Consider the following 23,177-nt stretch of genomic DNA (forward strand, 5'->3'; position numbering starts at 1 on the left):
TTCACCTCAATCAAAAATGTATCTTGCCAAAATTGAATCTAGATCCTGGCTGCAAACTCTAGTTATATGCAGCAAGTAAAGTCCAAACTACGGAAAGAAGACGCGACCCTGCGAAACTTTGACTTTATCAACGAGTACAAAACCCTTCTAATTTTATTTTATTTGGCTATTATTATAATATAGATAGTTGCAACATTCCTATTCCATCATATTCCACGCCTACAAAAAGAACAGTGACGTTACATGACGTGAGATCCTACGTCAACATCCACAGTAAAAATCAACTCTCACATACATGCGCAAATTGACCGTGTCTCAAGCAAGTCCCAACATTTTTGTACGAAAAGACCAATTTGCCACAACAATTGTCAACAAATCATAGGGGTTTTCAATGTCGCGTGAAGGATGAATTAGATGCAGGAAGGACAGAGTAGGAATTTCAATTGCCATTTGCACCATTGTTTACATTTATCATTATAAAAATGTACGTACAGCATTTGAAGTCAGTATAAGCATGAAAACAGAAATATATAGAATGAAAGAAACGTAGGGGTAAAGGTAGACACAATAATGTGGTAAATGCAACCAAATCTTTGATGAGTTTTCCACTTTGCTTACCACTTGCGAATTCCAGAAGGTTTTTTTTTTCAAAGTAAATTACAAACCAAACTCCTGTTAATAAAGAGAATTGTTAAAGAATCAAGAAATAAAAATATTTAGTATAATAAAAAATAAAACTTAATTATTTTTTAAATACATTAAAATATTTAATAAAGTATAAAGTATGTTATTTATTTTTCTAACAAATATTATTAAGATACTTGTTAGGAAACTCTTTGGTCTTTGCCTAGCACTTGTACTTGCAACAGGAAAGAAAGACACGCGTACTTGCAGCAAGAAGAAAGACTCACAGGATTTAGATAAGACCTACTACCCCTTAAAATGAACAAAAATCATTTAGTGCTCATATATACCTAAAGAGAGAAAGTAAGAGAAGAAATAGAAACATAGATGTGATAAATAGTAGTATGATGCAATAAAAAAAAGAAAGACAGAAAAAATTAGAAGTATTAATAAGATATTTGCACTATAGCATGTGTTAATGAATCATTACTCAAAAATAAAGTCCACCTAGTTCCTACGTCTGTCTCTCTCCTAGTTACAAGGTATAGTAACAGGTGTAGTGTCCGAAGAGGATCCAGGCCAGTTAAGATAATTAACTTCTTGTCTTAATTTATTAGTGTGAATAAATATGACTAATTTTCTTCTTATTATCTATACTATAACTTTGGATAATAAAATAAAAAGTTTAGAGAAAGTCCCAAACAGTACATCTTAAACTTTATTTCCTTTTGTAAAGTTCAAATTAATCAGAGAGATGAACAACGAATGGCACTAAAAAGTACTAAATAAAGAAAGAAAAATGCTCCTAAGAAAGTCGTTTTAATTGCTTTTATCTTTCAACAGAGAATATATATATTTTTAAATTAAAATAATTCGTAATATAATTTAAACGTATCCTTCAAGAAATATGGAGTGTAATTTCCTTCCACTGTTTTTTAAGTTGCAGAATTCCTCTTAACTGGCTTCCATTTTTTGGTCCAATCATTATGAAATTCAAAGGGTTGTTTTCTTCATTTCTATACAGTTACTTAACTGTGTATATAAGTTTCCAAAGCTCCCTCTTGTTAACATTGGCTTTTGTCTTATTTGTTGGGTTTCTATCAACCTGAACTCCTAATCCAACAAACTTTTTTTTATTTAGAAACCAACCAAGTTGTGTTATTTCTATTTGGTTTGGCTATATCTCTATGGCACTAGTCAAAGACCTATGCTAACCTTTTCTTCTCCCTCTAAATACAAATTCTGAGATTCATATTCATCCGTCTGTGTACAAAATGGCAGGATAGGAAGACTGCTTCTTGGTTTCTAATTTCACAGGTACACTTCTTCTCTGTGGTGATTGATCTTTAGTTACTATCTACATAATCTAGATGATATGTTTTAAATACTGCAACTTGGATTCCTCCTTCTGATATAAGGTATACTATCTGTTGCAGTCCTAGTGAACTGATTGTCAATCAGCAGCAGATGATACATGTTATAGCATGATGCATGCATGTGATTGTAAAAAATGTAGAAGAGGGGTTTAGTTCCTCTTCTTAAACCATGTTTGTTGAAATTCAATCTTCTAAGGAATTTTTAATTATTCCTTCTATATGTCTCTCCTAAAGGGTTTTGTTTAGCCTTTCTTGTTACTATCACACTTGATCTATCTACTCGTATATTGGGCTGCAATTTCAAACAAGAACTGGTTATTGGCAGGGAGTATTGTTTTCTTTTTTCTTAAAAAATTTGTTGTTTCCTTTCATAGTGGATTTTGCTGCCCGGAGATTCTGCCAGCTAAAGACAAATAAAGATATAGGTGCTATCGAAAGGGTTCTGCGCATGGTTGTCACTTTTATCCAAGAAATCAAACTGAATTGGAACCTAGTTGTTTCACAAGTCTCTTAATAACATCTTATTTAGTATTTGCAGATGTAATTTCTGGCTACAAGAGTTCTTCATTTTCTCGTTTTGCAAATAAGGTTTAAACATTTAAGTTGAATGTCTGAAGAATCATAAATCAATTTTTTTTTCGGGAGCATTTAATTTGATTTCAAGAGTGCATTTGTTATGTCGATTGGATTTTTTTTACTTTTCCGATTACAGCAGAGGCCACTATGTCAGGTATTGGTCTTTGCTATGGTAAGGTGGAATTTTAACTGCCAGGTCAACTCATGTTTGACTGAATCCAATAACTAACTTTTACTTTTAAGAAAAAAGTTTGAAATTCATTCTGGTGGTTGGTCAAGTGAGATGGGATCATATTCGGTACTTGAACAATTTCAACCACGGTGGCTCGTCTAAGAATCAAATAGAACTAAATTCTCTTTCCACTGATTATGATTAGTTCAATTTTATAGATGGGAAAAGATACTTGCACAAATTATGTGAGAGATGTGCATAATCTGGACCATTACCTTTTTCAGGCAAACAATTTTGTCAATTAGAAAATAGTGAATTATCAAGGAGCTGATTTATGATGGTTTGACTATGTTTATCTGTTAACTGAGGCCACAAAACTCATAAGTGTATCTAGTATATATTTTTCATCAGAGTCATAGATTAATAATTCTACCTGAAAAGTTCATCGAAGTTTATTTTCTTCTCCTTTTTTTTCTCCCATCAGGACACAGTCATCCTAGAAGATTCAACAAGATTACATCACTGAGAGACTCTGCCTGGTTTACTATTTCTCAAGGTGAGAAAGAAAAAAAAAAGTTATAAACCTCAACAGTTTTAATTTATTGTAGTTTTAAGCATTTTATCTTGCTAATAAGTCATGTTTTTTATACAGCCAAAAATTCACGTGAAGCAAATAACAGGCGAATCATGTCATTAGTTAGGTCTGCTGATCTAGCTCCTACATCATATGAAAATGCTAAGCTCTTCTCACTGAAGGGAACTGATGTTAGACCAGGCCTGTCCTCCCAAATTTTTGATCCTGATAAGCATAGGAGCATGTACATGACCGATGCTTACTCCGGCGAGGGTTATGAGAAGTACTTCCATGACTCACAAACAGAAGAACTGATAGAACCATCTAGTTCCAGCATCTCTGGAAGTTCAATTCACCCTGATGTAGCCTCTTCTTACCAGCTCAGAGCCAGTTCAGGAGCTTCTATGGTTGCCAATAACCCGTCTGATTCTTCTTTCATGTCTACAAGGCATCATGATGCTTACCAGTCAAACTCAGGATCAGATTTGATGGAGAACGGAAGCCTGGATTCACGCGACGATGAAGGTCTAATGAGATTAAGACTAAAAGCACTGGAGAGGGCATTGCTTGATGATAGTGATGCTGGGGAGGATGAAGAGGAGGAGGAGGAGGAAGAGGAAGACATATTTGAGGCTGCACAAAGCATGGAAATTGATCCTGACATTGCTGAGTGGGCTGATTCAATGCATAATATGCTGCTCCATGGTTCACCAAAGGAGTCCTCTTCTTCAGATTCCAATACCAGCAGCATCAGCAGCACCAAAGAAATATCACAAACTTCTCAGACCCCCAAGAAGTTGCTTTATGAATGTGCTATTGCACTTTCTGAAGGAAATGAAGTGGAAGGATCATCTATGATAAACAATCTCCGGCAGATGGTCTCAATTCAGGGAGAGCCTTCTCAAAGAATTGCAGCCTATATGGTTGAGGGACTTGCAGCTCGCCTGGCCGAATCCGGAAAAAGTATTTACAAAGCTCTGAGATGCAAGGAGCCTCCAACTTCAGATCGTCTAGCAGCTATGCAGATACTGTTTGAGGTTTGCCCATGTTTCAAATTTGGATTCATTGCTGCTAACAATGCAATTACAGAAGCAGTGAAAGATGACATGAAGATTCATATAATAGATTTTGACATCAATCAAGGAAGTCAGTACATAAATCTAATCCAAACACTTGCTTCAAGGTCAAGCAAGCCACCACATGTTAGGTTGACTGGAGTTGATGATCCAGAATCTGTGCAGCGATCTGTTGGAGGCCTACGGAACATAGGACAAAGACTAGAAAAACTGGCAGAGGCACTTGGTTTGCCATTTGAGTTTCGAGCAGTGGCATCAAGGACTTCCATTGTCACCCCATCAATGCTCAACTGCAGTCCTGATGAAGCACTAGTGGTAAACTTTGCATTCCAGCTTCATCACATGCCCGATGAGAGTGTTTCGACAGTAAACGAACGGGACCAACTTCTTCGCTTGGTGAAGAGCCTGAATCCAAAGCTTGTGACAGTTGTGGAGCAAGATGTGAACACAAACACCACCCCCTTCTTACCTAGATTTGTTGAGGCCTACAATTACTACTCTGCTGTGTTTGAGTCACTTGATGCTACTCTTCCTAGAGAAAGCCAGGACAGGATGAATGTTGAAAGGCAATGCTTAGCAAGGGACATTGTCAATGTTGTTGCGTGTGAGGGCGAGGATAGAATAGAGCGGTATGAAGTTGCTGGAAAATGGAGAGCAAGGATGACAATGGCTGGCTTCACTTCATCCCCAATGAGCACAAATGTCACCGATGAAATCCGAAAACTCATTAAGACGGTGTATTGCGACAGGTACAAGATTAAGGAGGAAATGGGAGCGCTTCACTTTGGTTGGGAAGACAAAAACTTGATTGTTGCTTCAGCATGGAAGTTACCAAGATAATCAATTGTGTTAGGCGATAGACTCATTCTAGTATTAGTAATCTAGTGTTTGCTTGCATGCTTGTTTAGTCTGTAGATTACTTCTGATATTCCTATTGTGGTGTTTTCTTGCTTTTCCACATGTATACTAACGTACAATCTTAAGCTAATAACGAACTTTGATTTTATGTAAGTGCTTTTCTTAACGTGGCTGGAGGACAAGGGAGCAAGAAGCAATGAAGCTTATGCTTAAGCTAATGAATATTTTCTAGTTTGATAATTTGTTAAAATAAAAGAAATCAAATGATAGTTTGGTATATAAACAACCTTCTTCTAGTGTCTAGAAACCAACATTCTGCTATATACTGAGCAAACAAAATAACACAAGGAAACAAACAACTAAAGCATAACAAGGTTCCTGTAGATGGTATATATAGATACAGATTAGAGCCTACAACAGTTTATCTGTGAGGATGTGTGTTTTGGTGCACTGGTAATGTAGTAGTAATGCAAGTCAAGGGAAATATAATTGGATCTATTGGGAACAAAACAAACATTTAATAAAGACAAAGCACACAAGTGTAGTTTCTAGTTTTTACACAAGCATCAACATTGAGAACTCTTGAACCATTTTATCCCAATTGAATTCCAACAAACAATTCACTATCTCAGCTAAGAAAATGAGGTTTTTTGAAAGAAAAAAAAAAACAGAGAAAACATAAATATGAAAACCATCACTATCACTCAGTGCGTGAAAATGAAGTGAACAGAGAAGAGAAGCATTGTGAAATGGGAAAATAAAAGGGAAAGCTTAAAGAAAGTTTAGATGTACGTGGCTGGTGGTCCAGTCCACAGATATTGTATGTAGACTTACAGCATTTCGTTATTGCTATTTTCTGAATTATCCCTTTCTGTCACCCAGTGCTACTTCCTGCACCCCATAAATATCATCTAGCACCTCCTTTTAATTTTATAATAAATGAAAATCCTCAAATTACCCTTCTTTATTCCCCTCTTTTTGCACCCATCAATTCATTACGGTTGTGTATTACGGATGACTGTTTATATTTTATTATTTTTTTTATAACGTCTGTATATATTTTTTATTTCAGTGAAGAGCCTTCTTCAAGTTATAATATGCATATTTGCCCATGTTTGAATGCACATAAGGGATTGGAAGGATAGTTATTAGTTAACAAGTATTTTGTACGTAGGCTAGTTGTGACCAATTTGCTGTTCAAGTGGCAACTTGGCATGGTAATGTGACGTTTCACATAAAAAAAAAAAAAAAAAAAGTAATCTGCTTAAAGAAAAATATCCAATAATGCAAGTTGACATGTTGGTATTAGACCAATCTAACGGAGCATTTTTTTAACTTAGTTAATTATTTTGCATCATCTTCCTTTTGAAGTTATCATGTTGGTCCACTATCGACAATTTTACATAAAGCCTTGGACATTGGTGTTCACCCATTAAACAGATAACGTCCTTCAACTACCAATTTGTCTGCCCAGGAAGAGAGTTTTTCATAAACAGGAATTAGATTAAAAAGCTTTCTTTCTTAAGATTCAAGAGCACCAAATTATTGATTAGTTATTTATATCTTAATCGGTTATTCACATGTTCAGTGGACCATCAGCATTATGCTGCCTTGTTGAGTGGTCTGGTCACAATCATTTGAAGAATTTGAATCAGATGGACATTTTTCTACACATCAGATATTTGCTTTTTGTATTCATCAAGACAGCAATTCTGAAATTCTTGGTCCAGCTTATCCTGTCATGCTGACAACAGCTTTAAGATCCAATCAATTCCTTTTCCATAAGGACAGAACTGCAAGTTCAAAATAGGTTTAATTAATTATTTGATCCTTTACATCACATGTGCTAACTTTTTGTTTTAGTTCCTATGCCTAAAAACTCTACCTTCTTTTACCAGCATTTATTTTTACATTTTGATCCTTATGTCTTTATTTTATAACGGTTTTACATGTCAAAAAACTAATAACAGAAACTAAAACATAAAAAAATACTCCTAGAATCTAAAACCTATAGTTTTTAGGTACAAGGACTTAAATAAAGAGTTGACACAAATATAAGGACTAAATAATTAATTAAACCTCTAAAATATATCTTCTTGGGTTTGTTAACCTTTAATTATTATTACTTGCAGAGAACAAATCCAGAAAAATTGTTCTTCAGTTACAATTTTTTGTTGTACCATAACCACCATTAGAGAGCCGAGGTTTCAAGAAAATTTAGTTAGCAGAGGTAATAAGTAGAGTCTCAAGCTCTTGATAGACATGAGATGAGACATACATATACTAATCGAACGTACAATGATCAAAAGATGCTATATGCTATGGCTCTATGGATGCTCATTGTTCGTTAATAATATCAAAGTGGAACGAAACCATGAGTGGTCAGAGTGGATTGGTTGATTCCAATGCTAACTAGTCCTCACCTTGCATTCATGCATTTCTTTTGACAACCACACGATCTCGTGGACGTGAAATCACATCAATTCTAGACAAAACTATTTTTCTTGAAGTTTGACTCAAACAATTATATTAAAAATACGGGACTCATTTTCAATTTTATTTGCATTTGTATGGGTAAATAAGTAATTCCAATAATTTCGATAACTAAAAAAAACACGATATTTATCTTCCACTTGATATGAGAATTGTAAATAATTTAAATCCATAAAAATGATATAATTATCATCCAATAACTAAAGTAGGTGAACTGAAATATAGAAGTTGAGACTTGACAAGCTAAAAGTATTTAACAAAAGGAAAATAAGAATTAAAAAACATTTAGTCAATTATCAAGATTTATATCTTCTAGAGTAAAAGAAAATACGTAAAGAAATATTTCTTATTTCTTCTTTTCTCCTTTAGGATAGTTAATACTTAATGCACTCTTCCGTTTCTGGTTCTGAGAATTTTGGACAGTTTGTACTTAATTAGTTGGATAAAAAAGTAGAGGGGTTTGAAACATATATGACATCCACATGAATTTGAGCCTTCTTAGAACCTCACAATCTTGTAATAATAATATCCACATACGGAGATACTGCATAAACAAACCAAATAAATTGAAAAAAAAAACAGCACAATAATACATGAGCTTATCCACAATTCTAGGAGTGCATTTTCCGCAGTTGTTTGTTTAACAAGAATTTACACAAACAAACATAACTGGCTAGAATGGCCCTGGAGAACTGTTTGCGAGTGACCACAGTAGGCACAGCCACACCCCAATGCTTTTCTCCATTTTTTCCATCTTCAAGGGATAAACTTGTCTTCCCAACTCACAGAGGTTTCAAGAAATCCTTGCAAAACTCAACACTGTCATACCCTTATCTTTACTCCACCGGTGCTGCCTATAGAAAATCCCGTTTTGTTTGCAATGCTCGTGAAGCAGTAAATGAAGGTAATTAGTTAATTATCCACAATTTTGCTAGTTTTCCCGGTTGCTTGCTACCTTTTCTTTTCTTAGTTAGTACTAAAGCTATGTGTAGATAAATTTATCAATAATTACTTTATACTCGTATAAAGTAAAGTTAACTTATAAAATGAACAAACTTTTAGAAATTAATTTATGAATAAAGTAATTTTTACTTAGAAGAGATTGAATTCATTTTACCTTCTTATTTTCTTTTTTTATAATTATTTATTGTGAAGCATATTCAAATCCAAGAGATAGCCCCTACCTTTTTACCTTAATTCTGGATGTCCTCACGGAACAAATCCAAGAGATAGCGCCGAGATGCATGCTTTTTGCAGATGACATAGTCCTCCTTGGAGAGTCGAGGGAGGAGTTGAATGAGAGGTTGGAAACTTGGAGACGAGCTCTAGAAACACATGGCTTTCGCCTAAGCAGAAGCAAATCGGAGTATATGGAATGTAAGTTCAACAAAAGAAGAAGGGTTTCTAACTCAGAGGTGAAAATAGGAGACCATATTATCCCTCAAGTCACACGGTTTAAATATCTTGGGTCTGTAATACAGGATGATGGGGAAATTGAAGGGGATGTGAATCATCGCATTCAAGCAGGATGGATGAAATGGAGAAAAACATCGGGGGTGTTATGTGATGCAAAGGTACCGATCAAGCTAAAGGGAAAGTTTTATCGGACTGCGGTAAGACCGGCGATTTTGTACGGAACAGAATGTTGGGCGGTCAAGAGCCAACATGAGAATAAAGTAGGTGTAGCGGAGATGAGGATGTTGCGGTGGATGTGTGGTAAGACTCGACAGGATAAAATTAGAAACGAAGCTATTAGAGAGAGGGTTGGAGTAGCGCCTATTGTAGAGAAGATGGTGGAAAATAGACTTAGGTGGTTTGGGCATGTAGAGAGAAGACCGGTAGACTCTGTAGTGAGGAGAGTAGACCAGATGGAGAGAAGACAAACAATTCGAGGCAGAGGAAGACCCAAAAAGACTATAAGAGAGGTTATAAAAAAGGATCTCGAAATTAATGGTTTGGATAGAAGTATGGTACTTGATAAAACATTATGGCGGAAGTTGATCCATGTAGCCAACCCCACCTAGTGGGATAAGGCGTTGTTGTTGTTGTTGTTGTTGTTGAAGCATATTCAAATGGAACCTGAATAACCTTTTTTATGACATGATTTTCCTGTTTAAATCTTCATTATGAATTTTAGCCTCTTAAAAGACGCTTTAAAAGAGTCTCTTGCAAATAGGTGAAGAAGTTGAAGATATTAAACTGGATAGTCTAGTTTCAAAAACTACAATAGAATGTGTTTTGTGGCTGGACTTATACTTAGCTTGGCATTGTAATTAAAAACTTCAAGAACAGTTATGTCATTACCGTGCTTGATTTCATGCAGACATTTCCGCATCAATGTATTTGCTTGAATGAAGTAGCAGATTGATTTTCTAATTTCATCTTGAAATTGATGTATAAGTTTGCTTGTACTGAATTCTGAATTTGTTTCTCCATAGGGCATAAGAATGCATTTAGGTAGCAGTTTTAAACCACACTCAAGCTTTAAGTGACTTAACTCTCTATGTGGTGTCTTGTCTAATGAAATACTAATACATATGTTTGATCAAAATTTGCGCAGTTAAAGTGGTGACTGACTCAAGCTGGAACAACCTAGTCATTGCAAGTGAGACCCCTGTGCTGGTAGAGTTTTGGGCACCATGGTGTGGTCCATGCAGGATGATAGCACCTGCTATCGATGAGCTAGCGAAGGAATATGCTGGAAAAATTGCATGCTTTAAGCTTAACACAGATGATTCTCCAAACATAGCAACACAGTACGGCATCAGAAGCATACCAACAGTTCTGTTCTTCAAGAATGGAGAGAAAAAAGAAAGCATAATTGGTGCAGTTCCCAAATCCACTCTGTCCGCAACAGTGGAAAAATACGTTGATTCATAAACTGAGAAAATGATAACCAATTGCAAGCATTACAGTGCAAGAATTGAAGGAGTGGAATGGAAGAAGTGACAACAGTGACATTGCAAATTTCATTCTCTTCAATTCTTTTCCATGCCTTAAATGGCAATAGATAGTCTGTTTATAAGTTTAAGGACCAACTTTCCTTTCTGTGGTTTGACACTTTTAAGTAATACTTGTACCCTTTTTTTTAATTTTGTAAATGTTACATTGGATAAACAAACTTCATTCAATGTTTGAATGTTGATTACTTCCTTGTGCATACGAACTTCAAATTGATCATTGCTTGGGACAATATCAAACTATTCCCCCAACAACCAGTTGCTTTTTGTATCCCAAAACTTGTCACCTTCCTCTAGTGTGTGCGTATATCAGGTATGAGTTTGTGACAGCTCATAAGAAAATTTAATATAAAAAGTTACACTTAAATTCACAAGAAAAATCAGCCCCATCAGCCACACAACCAGCCAACAAATTTTCATTTCTTATATATAAAATCATATATTAGCACAGTGGCCAACGCCCTATGACTCTACCCAACCCAAATACTTTCTGCCATCATCAGGGGCCGAAGGCAAATACCATTGCTCATGTTGCATGAGCAACTGTCAAGAACCACAACATTCATATCATCTACAAAGGCTCTCAAGGAGAAGGTTTCCAATCAAATTGAAGATTATTAAAACCACCAACTGCCCCTAGCCCACTAAGTAGTTGGTTTGACAGATCTTGTTGATGATTCATAGCTTGATCCCGGGCAAGAGACGCCATTCCTCCCCTTCCATTCATGATTGAATTATTTACCATAGCAGTTCTGATTCCATTAGGCATAGCGGATTGACCAAGACCCATTGTGCCATAATTACCAACCCCAACGCCTGAATTACTGTTCATTGGGCCGTTACCCACCAAGCCATTGCCACCATTTAGCCCTGTATTGGCACTCACTGGCAGAATACCACTTACATTCTTCACATCATTTCCAAGAGATCCAACACCGACCATTCCACCATTGCCATTAATCTGGGAGGACATCATCATCTCATGTATGATTTTCTGGACTGAGCTTTGAGCATCACTAGGGTCAGGTTCACCAGAAATAGATGACTGCTGTTGTTGCATGGAAATATTAGCTGGTGAGTTTGTCGTACTTGTGTGATTGGCAGATGTTAAAGCAGGGTGAGATGTTTGTGGGGGGTTGTTAGAAGAGGACGGTGTTGGTGATTGAAAAGGGGACGAGTTTGGCTGGCCTTGTGGCACTGTACTGGAGGAACCTGGGGAAGGAATCTGAACAGAACTACCTCCATATGGACTGCTTGCATTGTTCATTGAATTTTGTTGTCTAGAATTCATAGAGTTCTGGTGAAGAAGACCAACAATAGTGCTTGTGGTTGTTGATGTGGATGCTGGGTTGACAGAGTTATTTACACTAACCATACCATTGCTAGAAGCAATTTGCATGGCAGCAGCTCGTACTGAGTTTTGATCACCATTTGAGTTATGGGCCACCATTTGTTGTTGTTGCTGCTGCTGTAATTGTTCTTCATGCTGTTGTGCTTGACCACGAGGTCCAGCTGAACCACTTGTTCTCCTAGGGAATTTTGCTAAGCTCTCTGAGAGATGGAAAAGAAAAAAAAATCCATTAAACTTATCATGATCAAATAGCTGGCAATAATTATTAATAAATGAAAACAAAATCTTCATAACAAGAGAGAAAAATCCACTGTATAAGTTATTTCAGAGACCTAAACTTTCCTCTAGTTAAGTGATATGAAAAACTACAGAACAATAATCAAAACAGTTAGAAGTCATTTTTCCAACAGAGATCAAAGAGAGATATCACTGCAGAATTGGTTTCCCATATAAACAATGTCATGTAAAACATAAATGATTCCATACTTGGGACATAAAAAGCACAATATGGAAATGTTTAGCTCCTCAAACAAGTTCAGTAAACTTTCATCAGCATCTTGACCTCAAACCTATCCATTACCAACCTTACTGTCTGCAAATATTAAATGAGTAATTTATTACACATCCTTCACCCTCCAAATAGACATGAGAATATCTTAAATATTAGAAATTATCAAAGACATCGATACCAGGCTACAGAAACAGGATTTAGGCTAAAGTATAAAACTAAATGCAGCAAGACTTTCAATTTCTATACAGCTGCTCTCTTTTTAATAACGCATTATTTATACACATTCATATCCAAACTTGCAAATAAGGAATAAGCAAGTAAATTATTAACTTACCCATAGGTCCAGTCCCAGTTTCTCGGCTGTAATCTATCAAGTCTTTCATACTATTTACCACTTCTGATATCTGCAGTATAAACAAGTAAGAAACAATACACTAAGTTTGTTTTATTCACTCAGTATATGAATAGAGTTCATTGGAGATTATCATCCAAATGAAACTCAAAATTTCCACGTAAATAAATCATTTACTCTCTTTTATATACAAAATTTGTAGCCAAAAGGAAAAGGATGAACTTTTTTACTCTTTTTGGTCAAACAGCCAGAATTCCTGATTTATTTAGCCCCTGATAATAACTCTTACAAAAAATACAGATGTCTATTCATTAACCAAAATATAAAATCACCACCAAATATCAGCCAGCAATTACTGGGCCCCAATTCCTCACTTAGGATATCTTGTTACAAACATGAACTGGAACCAGCATAATTGCTATATTTGCAATCACATTGAGAGAATCAGAAAAACCAAGGCAAGTGGGGTGTTCTGTTCAAAATTTCACAAAAGACGCGTAATGGTGCCGGAAAAAGAAACCAAGTTCAATTTGAAACATTGAACGGAAATAAATACACAATTTCCCACAAACAAGTAGATTAAAATTAAACATTGAAAATATGTGGTAAGCAATGTCTTAAGAATGGAACACTACCTGTAGGCAGCGCACATATCTCTTTGTATATCCTAAATCATTAACCAATGGCACTTCTAAGGCTTTAACCAACTGACGGGCTGATGCAACAAACCTGGAAAAGAGGTGTATAAAATTATTAGAAGAAAAAACAGAAACTTTCATAAAAGGCAAACCTAATTAATTTAGATTTAGACCAAAAAGAGATCAAGAAAAAGGACTAGTGCAATCTAAAGTGTAGACAGTAGACACAACACAACCCGCGAAAACCAAATATACAAAAATAGAAAATGGTTGTATGAAGCATGTAACATGTCCCTGAATGTTGTGACGGTGAGACTCACATGCAAAGGCACCACTATTCCTCACAGAAGCAAGACCACTCCCATAATAACCAAGGAAAAATATTTTCATTGAGAATGAAACAAAATCAAAATATACAAATCTATATGTTAGAAACAGATAGGCCTAACTCCAAAAGGCTAATAACTGAAGGAAGGAGGATTGCCCAAGCCCTATACGGAGTATTCCTGGGCATTTGTGGGACATCTTAATTCTCAATGCTATTTTCAAGAACAGGTCAGCCATGGTTTATCATATACAAGAGAATTGACCACCAAAAAGATCTAAAAAAAGAGTAGAACGAATTGCAGAATACATTTCACTAAGAGCATCTCCAATCCCAAACTCATTCATGGGTTCTAAGCCTACTTTTCGTGGACCCTATACTACCACTTCATATTGAAGAGCCTCAGTAATTTTTTACTCCAATGATGAATTCACTTAGAACTTAAATTGGGTCCCACATATTACCTCACATCTTCATATTTTTATATTTATTTCAAGATAATCCAATTATATTTTAGTTTTGAAAAAATAAATATACAAAAAAAATATAGTTTAATAAATTTTTCACAATATTTTTTAAAATATATATATATATATTAAAAATTTATGAAATTTTTTCAAGCCTCAATATTAAAAGGGAATCTAATAAATATCAAAACAAAAGGTTTCAGCTTTACACAGCATAAGTTAAAAGTATAACTGGTCACTCAAAGATTAAGAAATTGCCTGAAAGAACATTAAGAAAAATTACAAACATTTCAAAACACAGCAAACATTAATAATGACAATAAACACAGTTTAGTCACACACACAAATCTAGGGAAAACAAATACAGAGCACACAAATAAGTAGGTGAAATCGCTCAAATCCATTGTTAAGGTTGCAGAAAATGACAAATCAAGATCTGAGCACCGCAAATGCAGCAGAGAAACTCCCAACAGCAATGTTGTCAAGATCAGCAAGAGGTTTGCAAGATTGTAAAACGTGGGATCGTAACAAAGATCATAAGATCCTACCAAAAATATATTTTGATACAAAAGTATGATAAATGATAGTATAATTAGCTAATACATATAATAATATCACTTACAATTCAGTTAAAAAATTAAATAGCTATTTTATACTTATTCTATTATTTTATAAATATTGTACAAGTATTATTAATTATTAATATCTCAGTCTATTCTATATTTTATAATAATTATGGAAAAATATAACAGAAAGTGAATATAAATGAAAATTAAAGAATAAAAGACACAGTAAAGAAGATATCTCAAATAAAAACCAAAAGAACCAAATCATGAGTTTTGTGGTGTGGGGGGAAGACGCTGGAGAGAGGTCGCGGCTGAAAAAGAAGAGTTTAGAGCCACAGATGTCATGGTCTGGTCTGGTGAGAACAGAACGTAGGAAACAAAAGAAGGCAAAACACAGCAAATCTCACTCACAGTAAGCAAAACAAGAGCACTTGAGTCAAAGTCACAGCAGGCCAGAGAGAGGGTTGGGTATCAAAGCCTGATAGGCTGAACACACACCACATACACAGCAGCAAACAATCGTAGCAGAGAGAGGGTCAAGTCAAGACTGAGAGAGACTAGTAGGAGAGACCGAGAGAATTGAAGAGGGGAAAGAGAAAAGCTGGGCAGTGTTCATCTAGGTCTGAAAATGGGGAGAAGCAGAAAATATTAATTTAGGGCAACAAAGAAATAGGATAAACAAACTTGGTGGCAAACTGGATCTGCAACCCGAGCCAGAAAAACCTAGCTAGCGAGATTGGAAAAAAAACATCCAATTTCAAAATTTTGATCCAGTCTGACTACAATCTTCAACCCCACCGCTTCACGATTTTACTCACAATTGAGCTCGGAAGTGGGGAGCAAGATCGTGAAATCATGTGAGTTCACAATTTTACTTGCAATCCAGACAACACAGGCTACGGGAGAAGATGCAGGCGGGGGAGAAGAAAGTCATTGAAGAGGCTCCGGCAGAGAAGAAGGTAAATGATAGTTAGTTTCCTCAAGTTGAATCTGAAACTAAAAAAAAAATGTTTCTTTAATGACAAGATCGCAGTTCTTATGAAAGAACCGTTCTTACACAAGGAGTCCAACTCATTGAACTCCAATGGTGCAAATCTAGAAAGAACCAATTCTTATTTGTAAGAACGGTAGAAGCAACTCCAGTTGGAGTTGCTCTAAAGGAGACAAACATGATGAAACATTCTTATGAATCCCGATTCAAAAGGAAGTAAGTCAAGTTTTAAAGAAGGCATGCATCAGTATAAATAGAAAATTAAAACAAGACTCAAAAATTAACACAGAATAAACGCAAAATGGACTTACATATTGCAATTATTTTGTAATTCTGGAACAGATACATTGGGTGTTGCATTTTGAGTAAAAGACTGGTATTTTTGAGCAACTGCTCCAAGCTGACTAACCTGTATATATATAATGATGATGATAAGTAAACACATGTATAATATCTAAATGCATAGCCAAGAACTATAGTATAAAACCAGCATTACAAAAGGCAATCCCAACAAAATGTTTCCAGCAAAAATCTCATCAAATGCAAGTCTCAAAACTTATTGCAGACCAACAGTCATAGGATAATCATCGAGACTAACAATCAACAGATAATAAATGGGTTTATTAATCAATATTCAATCAGCCAAGTATGTTTATCTTTTTAACTAAACAGAGAATCTAATCTAATAGTTATAATTACAAAGCCCTCTCATAATGCAATTACTGGCAACCTGTGGTATCAACAATCTCCTGGGTATGAGTTCCTCATGGCGCCGAGCACAAAATTCCCAAGAACATATCTGCAAATGAAATAACAAACAAGAGAATGCCAATTAATCTTTCTTTCATATTAAGAAAGTCAATAATGACAATAAAATATAAGCATTTTTCATTTAATATTTGAATGTTAATATTTCTATAATTGTATTTATAACCTTCAGGTCTGGAGAGAAAACTATTCGAAGTTGGCCATCACGAACAACACGAAGTTGCTCAAAAACACTTTCTTGTATTGCTTTTGCATAATCTAAAACAATCTGACCAGAGGAATTATGATATTCACGAGGCATGTCAACATAAAGTAGTTCTTCCAAAGTACCACTTTCATACTTTATCTTGAAAAGCCGTGGAAGAACCTCAACAGTTGCTTCTGGAATATAAAAAATGACCATTCAGAAAGTGAATAGCACTACTCAATCACATTTACATATATTTGACAAATATTTTAAGATGACAGCATTCAAACAGTGAACAACCAAAAATAGACTGAACAGGGAAATGCAGAAAAAATAACCCCAAAAAACAAAACTTACCAAATCCACGGCCAGGCTTGCGATTACATATTTCACAGTGCCATACATCCTGAAAATATTTAGAGAATTCATCTTTTAGGTTAAAGTTAAACTAATGTTTAGCATCAATGAAACTACTATATCTGGTTCCTTGAATACCATAAACCATAAACTAGGCGTGGCAACATTTAAGAAAATAGTCACCCAAATCCTGATACACTACAAATGACAATCACAACAACAAAATCAAGATGCCAATCACTGACACTGAATATAGTGCAATCAAACATGCCATTAGATAATTAATTCATGAACTTGGATATTATAAATGTGGTTATACAGGATCAAGAATTAGTTTATAAGGTTCTCTAGGAACAGACCTGAGGGAAAACTCCAGTTGTTTGTCTCCCACTTCCATACATTGAAACACACCATTTCTTCTTGGCATTAGGAGCAAAATACTCAGCAACAAACTTTCTCCAGAACTCAATATTATTATCCTACATAAAATCAAAGTGTAAATATCTCTTAATAAGATGTATGACTTACAGTTTTACACACACAGATTGGTTCTTACTTCAGGTCTATGTTGTTGCTGATACATGTAATGTGTCAGCCGCCTAGCACACATCCCTGGTTCATATGCTGGCTTCGCAGGAGATCTCATAGACATATTCTGCTGTTGAAATTGTTGTGGTAGTTGGGACCTTTGTTGAGGCATTGCCTTCAAGAGCTGTTGCTGCTGGTGTTGTTGTTGTAACTGTAAAAGCCGGTGATGGCGCAAAAGATTGATCTGGGCAGCAGCAGCCTGAGACGATTGACTTGACATGTGGAGAAACTGTTGTTGCTGCTGTTGTTGCTGCTGCTGCAAAAATAATGGTTGATCAGAATGCTGAGGCTCCATTTTAACAGGTCCCAGAGTTCTCATCGTCTGCATTTGTTGTGGTTCCAACTTCACTGAAGCAAGATTCCTCAAGGATTGCAACTGCTGCTGCTGCTGTTGTCCAAGTTGATCGTTGCTTACCTGCTCTAGCTTTACTGGTCCCATACCACCTATCCCTCCCCGAATTGATTGAAAATGCGGCTGTGGCTGCGGCGGTTGCTGTGTATTCAGAGGGGCAGAGAACTGTTGCATTGACTGCTGACCGTGTTGGAAATTTTGAGGTTCAAGCTGTTGGGAATGCTGTTGATCTGGCAACAGCTGGTTACTGGAAGGGTTAGAAAATTGTTGTCCCTGACCTTGACCAGAGGAAGCAGCATTCACTATACTTGACTGTACAAATGTGGATGAAGAATTATTGAAGCTCATTCCATTTCCAACACTGGAGAGCGGATCTGTTTCAGCTCCAGTATCAATTGCTCCACGCTGGCTGCTTCCTGGACCAGAGAGCCCGGGATTCGGAACTCCATTTGGGAAAGACTGATTCAGTATGGAAGTCACATTGGACATATTTCCCAGAATGTTCATATTGTTGAACTGAGTGCGTGGTGAGACGAGTGAAGGGAAAGACGACTGTGGTGGCATGGGACCCCCTTGAGCTCCTAGCATTCCCGAATTCGATCTTAAAAGAGAAGGCGAAACAGACTGGGCACCACCAATGGGAGTGGGTGGCCCCGGAGGCACCATCTTTTTCGATATCACGGTCTTCAAGCAATCACCTAAGCATAACAACTGAGTTACTTAAAATACAAGTTCAACAAACTACAATTACACAAGAGCTTGCCAGAAACTGGGCACATTGACGACGCTCAACCCAGAAAGTACTATTTGGATCCCGAGTTCAAGCCCAAAGTCTTCACTATGATCCAACAGAAGCAGGTGGTGTTGAGTTTTACCATACACAAGCCATACACCAAAAAAAACCAAAAGCAAGAAACATTATAATTGCGCTACCTCCCTTAAATGAGCAATCTCCAAACAGCTCTCGCATGAATCTCTGTACAACTCATGACTTCTCAGATCCAACCCATCAATCAGTGCACTCAATAATACCCAATAAACCAATAACAAAAAAACAAAGCCCAAAAATTTCAACAAGCAATAGTATCACACTGAACACTTTAAAAACTTGAAAATTAAAAAGAAATAAAAAAAAAAACTTTAATCAACTTAAGACACACATCTCACACCGAAATCAATAAAACCCCAAGCTACAAGTTCAGAATTACCATTTTTCAAAAGTTCGAGCTCAATTAAAAAAGGGAAAAAAAGTGTAAAACGTAAACTTTCATAAAAGTGGTGACAAAAATAGCAGCCGATCGAAGCGTAGCTGAAGCGAATCAACGATCCAGAGCTACAAATGGGGCGCAGCAATTGAGGGAAACAGAGACAGAAACATAGGCGAAAGGGTCAAACGTTAGAAGTGTAACGTTAAAGACTTGCCATGACTCACCGAGAGTTGAAAATTGCGAAATTGAACAGTAACAGAATCTGGGAACTGATCAACGAACTGAGAAGGAACGAAAAGGCTCGAACTTTCCACTTGGGGTTTCTGAATTCGCATCCACTATTAAGTGTCTAGGGTTTTCTCAGTGCAGAAGCAGCATCGTCTTTAATCTCAGTGAAACAAATGCACTGTTGCTGTTGTTACTGCTGCTGCTTGCCGTGCGTTTTAGAGAGAGAAAGTATTGAGAGAGAGAGAGAGAGAGAAAAGGTCATTGCGGACGTCAAGTTCGTATTCGATCCGATTGAATTTTCTTCATTCTTTGGTCCTTTCTTTTCGCTTCTATTCCCTTTCTTTCTCTCTCTTCCTCCTCTGAAAAAATGAAGTCAAATACCATTCTACTTCTGCGCCTCTCTTATGCACATGCACCATGTTGTTGATCATCATGATTCATAATAATGATGTTATCTCATCAATATCCCCTGCGCATCAGTATCATTATCTCTAGCACATAGTATTGGCTGAGTGGGTAAAGTTACGGATGTGTCCTTCGTTTATTCTTTTATTTATGGAGTTAACCCCCCATTTCCGAGCTTGATGTGTATCGTGCGGTAGCCAATCAGGTGTGGTGATTGGTTTCAACTAGAACTGGATATATTGTATTTGGATAATCCATAACTCGTTTAACCTATTCGTTGAGCCCATAATTTAAATGGATTTCTATTTTTGGTAGCCTGCAACCATGCTGTTTAGCCCAGCTTAGCCCGCATTCGTAAAATAAAAAATAGAAGAAAAAAATAAGATTTAAATATATTTTTTATTCTCATAATTTAATTTTTTTTCATTTTCTTCCCTATAAAAAAATTATTTTAATTCTTGTAAAATATATTTTTTCTTAAAGTATTTTAGATAGTGTTTTGAATGGTAAAAACAGTTTTTTGAACAATAAAAAAAAAACATTTTAAGGACAAAAAATAAAACAAACACATTTTACAAAAATTAAAAAAAATTACAGGATGAAAATAAAAAACATTAAATTACATGGATCAACAATGTATTTAAGACAAAAAAACAATTTAAAAAAATCCCTTGTTCATTATTAAATTCATTTATTTCATTTATTATCCTTATTCATAATTCAATTTATTCTCAATTAAAACTCTACAAATTGTAAAAATTTTATGATCCAAGACCACGACCATTTTATGTCTAGTCTAGTAGTCATACTTGGTAAATTAGGCATTATTCAATTAAAGGTAATCTCAAAGAAGAACGAGTTACTGAAATATGATTCACCTTGATCGAAATTAGCATTGAAACTAGATTGTGAAATACAAATGATGGAGAAGGATGACACGCTTAACTGGTTTTAGAGAAGAAATGGTGGTTGTGTGATTGTGCAACTCTACGTCAAAGGGTGGTCGAAAAAAGACAACAACGATAGTATGAGTCTAGTCGAAGTGTAAGGGATGATGGCAATGCAACTTGGGAATAGACTTTATGCCAAGCACTCAACTGTAAAAAAACCTAAATCCATTAACAAGTCTTCTAAGCTTTTGAGTTTGAGTGTTAAACAAGACAATGGTCACGGTGCACAGGTGAAACAACTTGTGCACCATGCCAAAGTTTATTTTTATCATTGGATATAAATAGTTTTTAAAGTTAAAGGTTATGATTTTTTTTTCATTTTTTTTCTTTTTTCCCACTTTATCCTCTTGTCCTTATCTCTCCCACTACCAGCAACAACAAACGCATTTCATCGTCACCATAAAAAGCCAAGAGTTGTCGTCAACGACACCACCATAACCACCACAACAACGCCATCTAAGGAAGCACAACAACGAAATCACTAGAATAATAATGGTGAAACCAACATCTCAAACTCACCACCAATCATTATTGCAAACCCATTGCAAGCATCGCAGCTGTAACAGAACGACTCTCTCTCTCTATTAACTTGTTGGTAAGTGCACCAATTTGTCTCGAGTAGTAAAATACTCAAAAATCTGAATATCGAATTCACATGAACTTTGTTTATATTTAGATTGATGCAAACTCAATTTACAGGCAAAAGATAAGAAATTTAAATGTAAAGTTTAAAGAAAGTAATAGAGAGGAAGGATAAGAAATTTAAAAATACAAGATTAGGAGATAAGATAAAAATTAAAGAGATGAGAGATTAAATTAAAAGATAAGAAATGTAAAAGATAAAACATATAAGATAAGAAAAGTAAAAGATAAAGATAATGATAAAAAAATGAATTCAAAATTTAAAATATGTTAGAGTCTAGCACACTAAAACTACTTGTGCTACAATGTTGATTATTTTTCTTTATCTAATGTTTTTTCAATTTTCACTCATATCTATTAAGATACTCAACCCTGATCCTTCACGAAGAAGAGCCTAATTTATCTATTATCTCCTACCTAAATTATTTTGCAAAGATAGAATAGTAAATCACATGAAGTATGGAGATGTAACAGAGACAAAACAAAGTGCACTCGACACTCGAACTTTCCTTTTACTTTACTACAGCTGTGACAAAAATGTGAAGCTATGAACACAACAAACAAAGAGGGACTCAAAGTGACTTTTGGAAAATTTGAGGGACTAATAAAACTATTTTTTTAAAAGGACAAAAAAATAGTTACTCAAATTTAAAGGACAAAAAATATATTTAAATCTAATAAGAGAGATAAAATTATGAGTAAAAACAAGTGAGAAATAATATACCAGGTCTACGTAGTTTTAAAGTTATTTCCACCTTATTTCTCCTCTTTTAAACATTCTAAATTAATTTCATCTATCATACCAAAGTGAGAATAGGTACAAAGAGGGTGTTTATGCAACACTTTAGTGAGAGGTCATCCACCCTAAGTGAAACTTAGCCTAATGAACTAGGGGTCCGTTTGGAATGATTATAATTTTTTGAATATTGATCTTCAAAACAAAACACATCTAAACTAAAATGAAGCTAAAAATTATATTTAACTTAACTTCAAAACATTTCATTCAATTCCAAATCAAGAGAAAATGAATTGTGAAATTAATTTTTAATTTAAAAAAATACACTTTTACTACATTTGATAATAATTTTTCTCGTTATTGTCATCATCAACAACAATGTCATCATTATCATTGTCATTCTTGTCTTTTTTGGCATTGTCATCGAGGGAGTCCACCATCACCATCATCGATATCATTATTAATATTGACACCACTATTATAGAGATTGCCACCCTCACTACTATCATCAAAATGAATCTATTTGTTATTTAGATTTTTTTAAAATTTTATTTGGTGATGTCTTGAATTTGTAACTGTTGAATGATATTACAATAAGCAAATCATTAGAATATGTTGTAAATTGATAAATTTTATTTAATAATAAAATAATATGTTAAAAATATCATATTAACGTGTTAATATATATATTTGTAAGTGAATTGGATTAACTACATCTCTCACATTATTGAATTAAGTCTCCATTTTTATTTTTATTTACATCTTAGTCATTTCGAAACAAATGACATCATTGATCATTCAATTCACTAATTTAATGATATACATTTTTCTAATAATTAAATACTT

The 23,177-nt window shown here is 35.2% G+C and overlaps 3 protein-coding genes across 8 annotated transcripts; 2 read left to right on the top strand and 1 right to left on the bottom strand.

The window, feature by feature from the left end:
* Positions 1-1,691: 1,691 nt before the first annotated feature.
* LOC114415480 (scarecrow-like protein 1) lies at positions 1,692-5,409 on the top strand. 5 transcript variants are annotated; one of them, XM_028380183.1, is made up of 5 exons: positions 1,692-1,941; positions 2,375-2,451; positions 2,539-2,588; positions 3,233-3,304; positions 3,401-5,409. In XM_028380183.1, exon 5 carries the CDS (start codon positions 3,436-3,438, stop codon positions 5,236-5,238), a length of 1,803 nt encoding a protein of 600 aa, XP_028235984.1. In that variant the 5' UTR covers positions 1,692-1,941; positions 2,375-2,451; positions 2,539-2,588; positions 3,233-3,304; positions 3,401-3,435; the 3' UTR covers positions 5,239-5,409. The 5 variants fall into 5 exon arrangements, with proteins under 5 accessions (XP_028235984.1, XP_028235983.1, XP_028235982.1 ...); XM_028380182.1 differs by lacking the exon at positions 2,539-2,588; XM_028380181.1 differs by lacking the exons at positions 2,375-2,451; positions 2,539-2,588.
* Positions 5,410-8,328: 2,919 nt separating this feature from the next.
* LOC114415482 (thioredoxin M-type, chloroplastic-like) lies at positions 8,329-10,909 on the top strand. Its single transcript, XM_028380188.1, has 2 exons — positions 8,329-8,653; positions 10,310-10,909. The coding sequence occupies exons 1-2, from the start codon at positions 8,428-8,430 to the stop codon at positions 10,627-10,629; spliced, it is 546 nt and encodes a 181-aa protein (XP_028235989.1). The 5' UTR covers positions 8,329-8,427; the 3' UTR covers positions 10,630-10,909.
* Positions 10,910-11,029: 120 nt separating this feature from the next.
* Positions 11,030-20,012, bottom strand: LOC114415481 (transcriptional corepressor SEUSS-like). Of its 2 annotated transcripts, none has more exons than XM_028380186.1 (10): positions 19,585-20,012; positions 17,779-18,860; positions 17,582-17,701; positions 17,223-17,271; positions 16,845-17,059; positions 16,641-16,709; positions 16,222-16,319; positions 13,559-13,652; positions 12,906-12,975; positions 11,030-12,260 (listed from the first exon to the last, which is right to left on the bottom strand). In XM_028380186.1, the coding sequence occupies exons 1-10, from the start codon at positions 19,703-19,705 to the stop codon at positions 11,293-11,295; spliced, it is 2,886 nt and encodes a 961-aa protein (XP_028235987.1). In that variant the 5' UTR covers positions 19,706-20,012; the 3' UTR covers positions 11,030-11,292. The 2 variants fall into 2 exon arrangements, with proteins under 2 accessions (XP_028235987.1, XP_028235988.1); XM_028380187.1 differs by having other exon boundaries at positions 19,595-20,011.
* Between the last annotated feature and the right edge of the window lie 3,165 nt (positions 20,013-23,177).

The sequence above is a fragment of the Glycine soja genome, chromosome 6 (genome assembly GCF_004193775.1).
Source record: "Glycine soja cultivar W05 chromosome 6, ASM419377v2, whole genome shotgun sequence".
NCBI lineage: Eukaryota > Viridiplantae > Streptophyta > Magnoliopsida > Fabales > Fabaceae > Glycine > Glycine soja.

Bases quoted from the DNA above. Each gene is read 5' to 3' on its own strand.
- LOC114415480 (XM_028380183.1), top strand. From the start codon at position 3,436: ATGTCATTAGTTAGGTCTGCTGATCTAGCTCCTACATCATATGAAAAT.
- LOC114415482 (XM_028380188.1), top strand. From the start codon at position 8,428: ATGGCCCTGGAGAACTGTTTGCGAGTGACCACAGTAGGCACAGCCACA. The intron at 8,654-10,309 runs GTAATTAGTTAA...AAATTTGCGCAG, and splicing joins TCGTGAAGCAGTAAATGAAG to TTAAAGTGGTGACTGACTCA.
- LOC114415481 (XM_028380186.1), bottom strand. From the start codon at position 19,705: ATGCGAATTCAGAAACCCCAAGTGGAAAGTTCGAGCCTTTTCGTTCCT. The intron at 16,710-16,844 runs GTTATAAATACA...TTTCATTTGCAG, and splicing joins TTTTCTCTCCAGACCTGAAG to ATATGTTCTTGGGAATTTTG. The intron at 12,261-12,905 runs GTAAGTTAATAA...TCCATCTCTCAG, and splicing joins AACTGGGACTGGACCTATGG to AGAGCTTAGCAAAATTCCCT.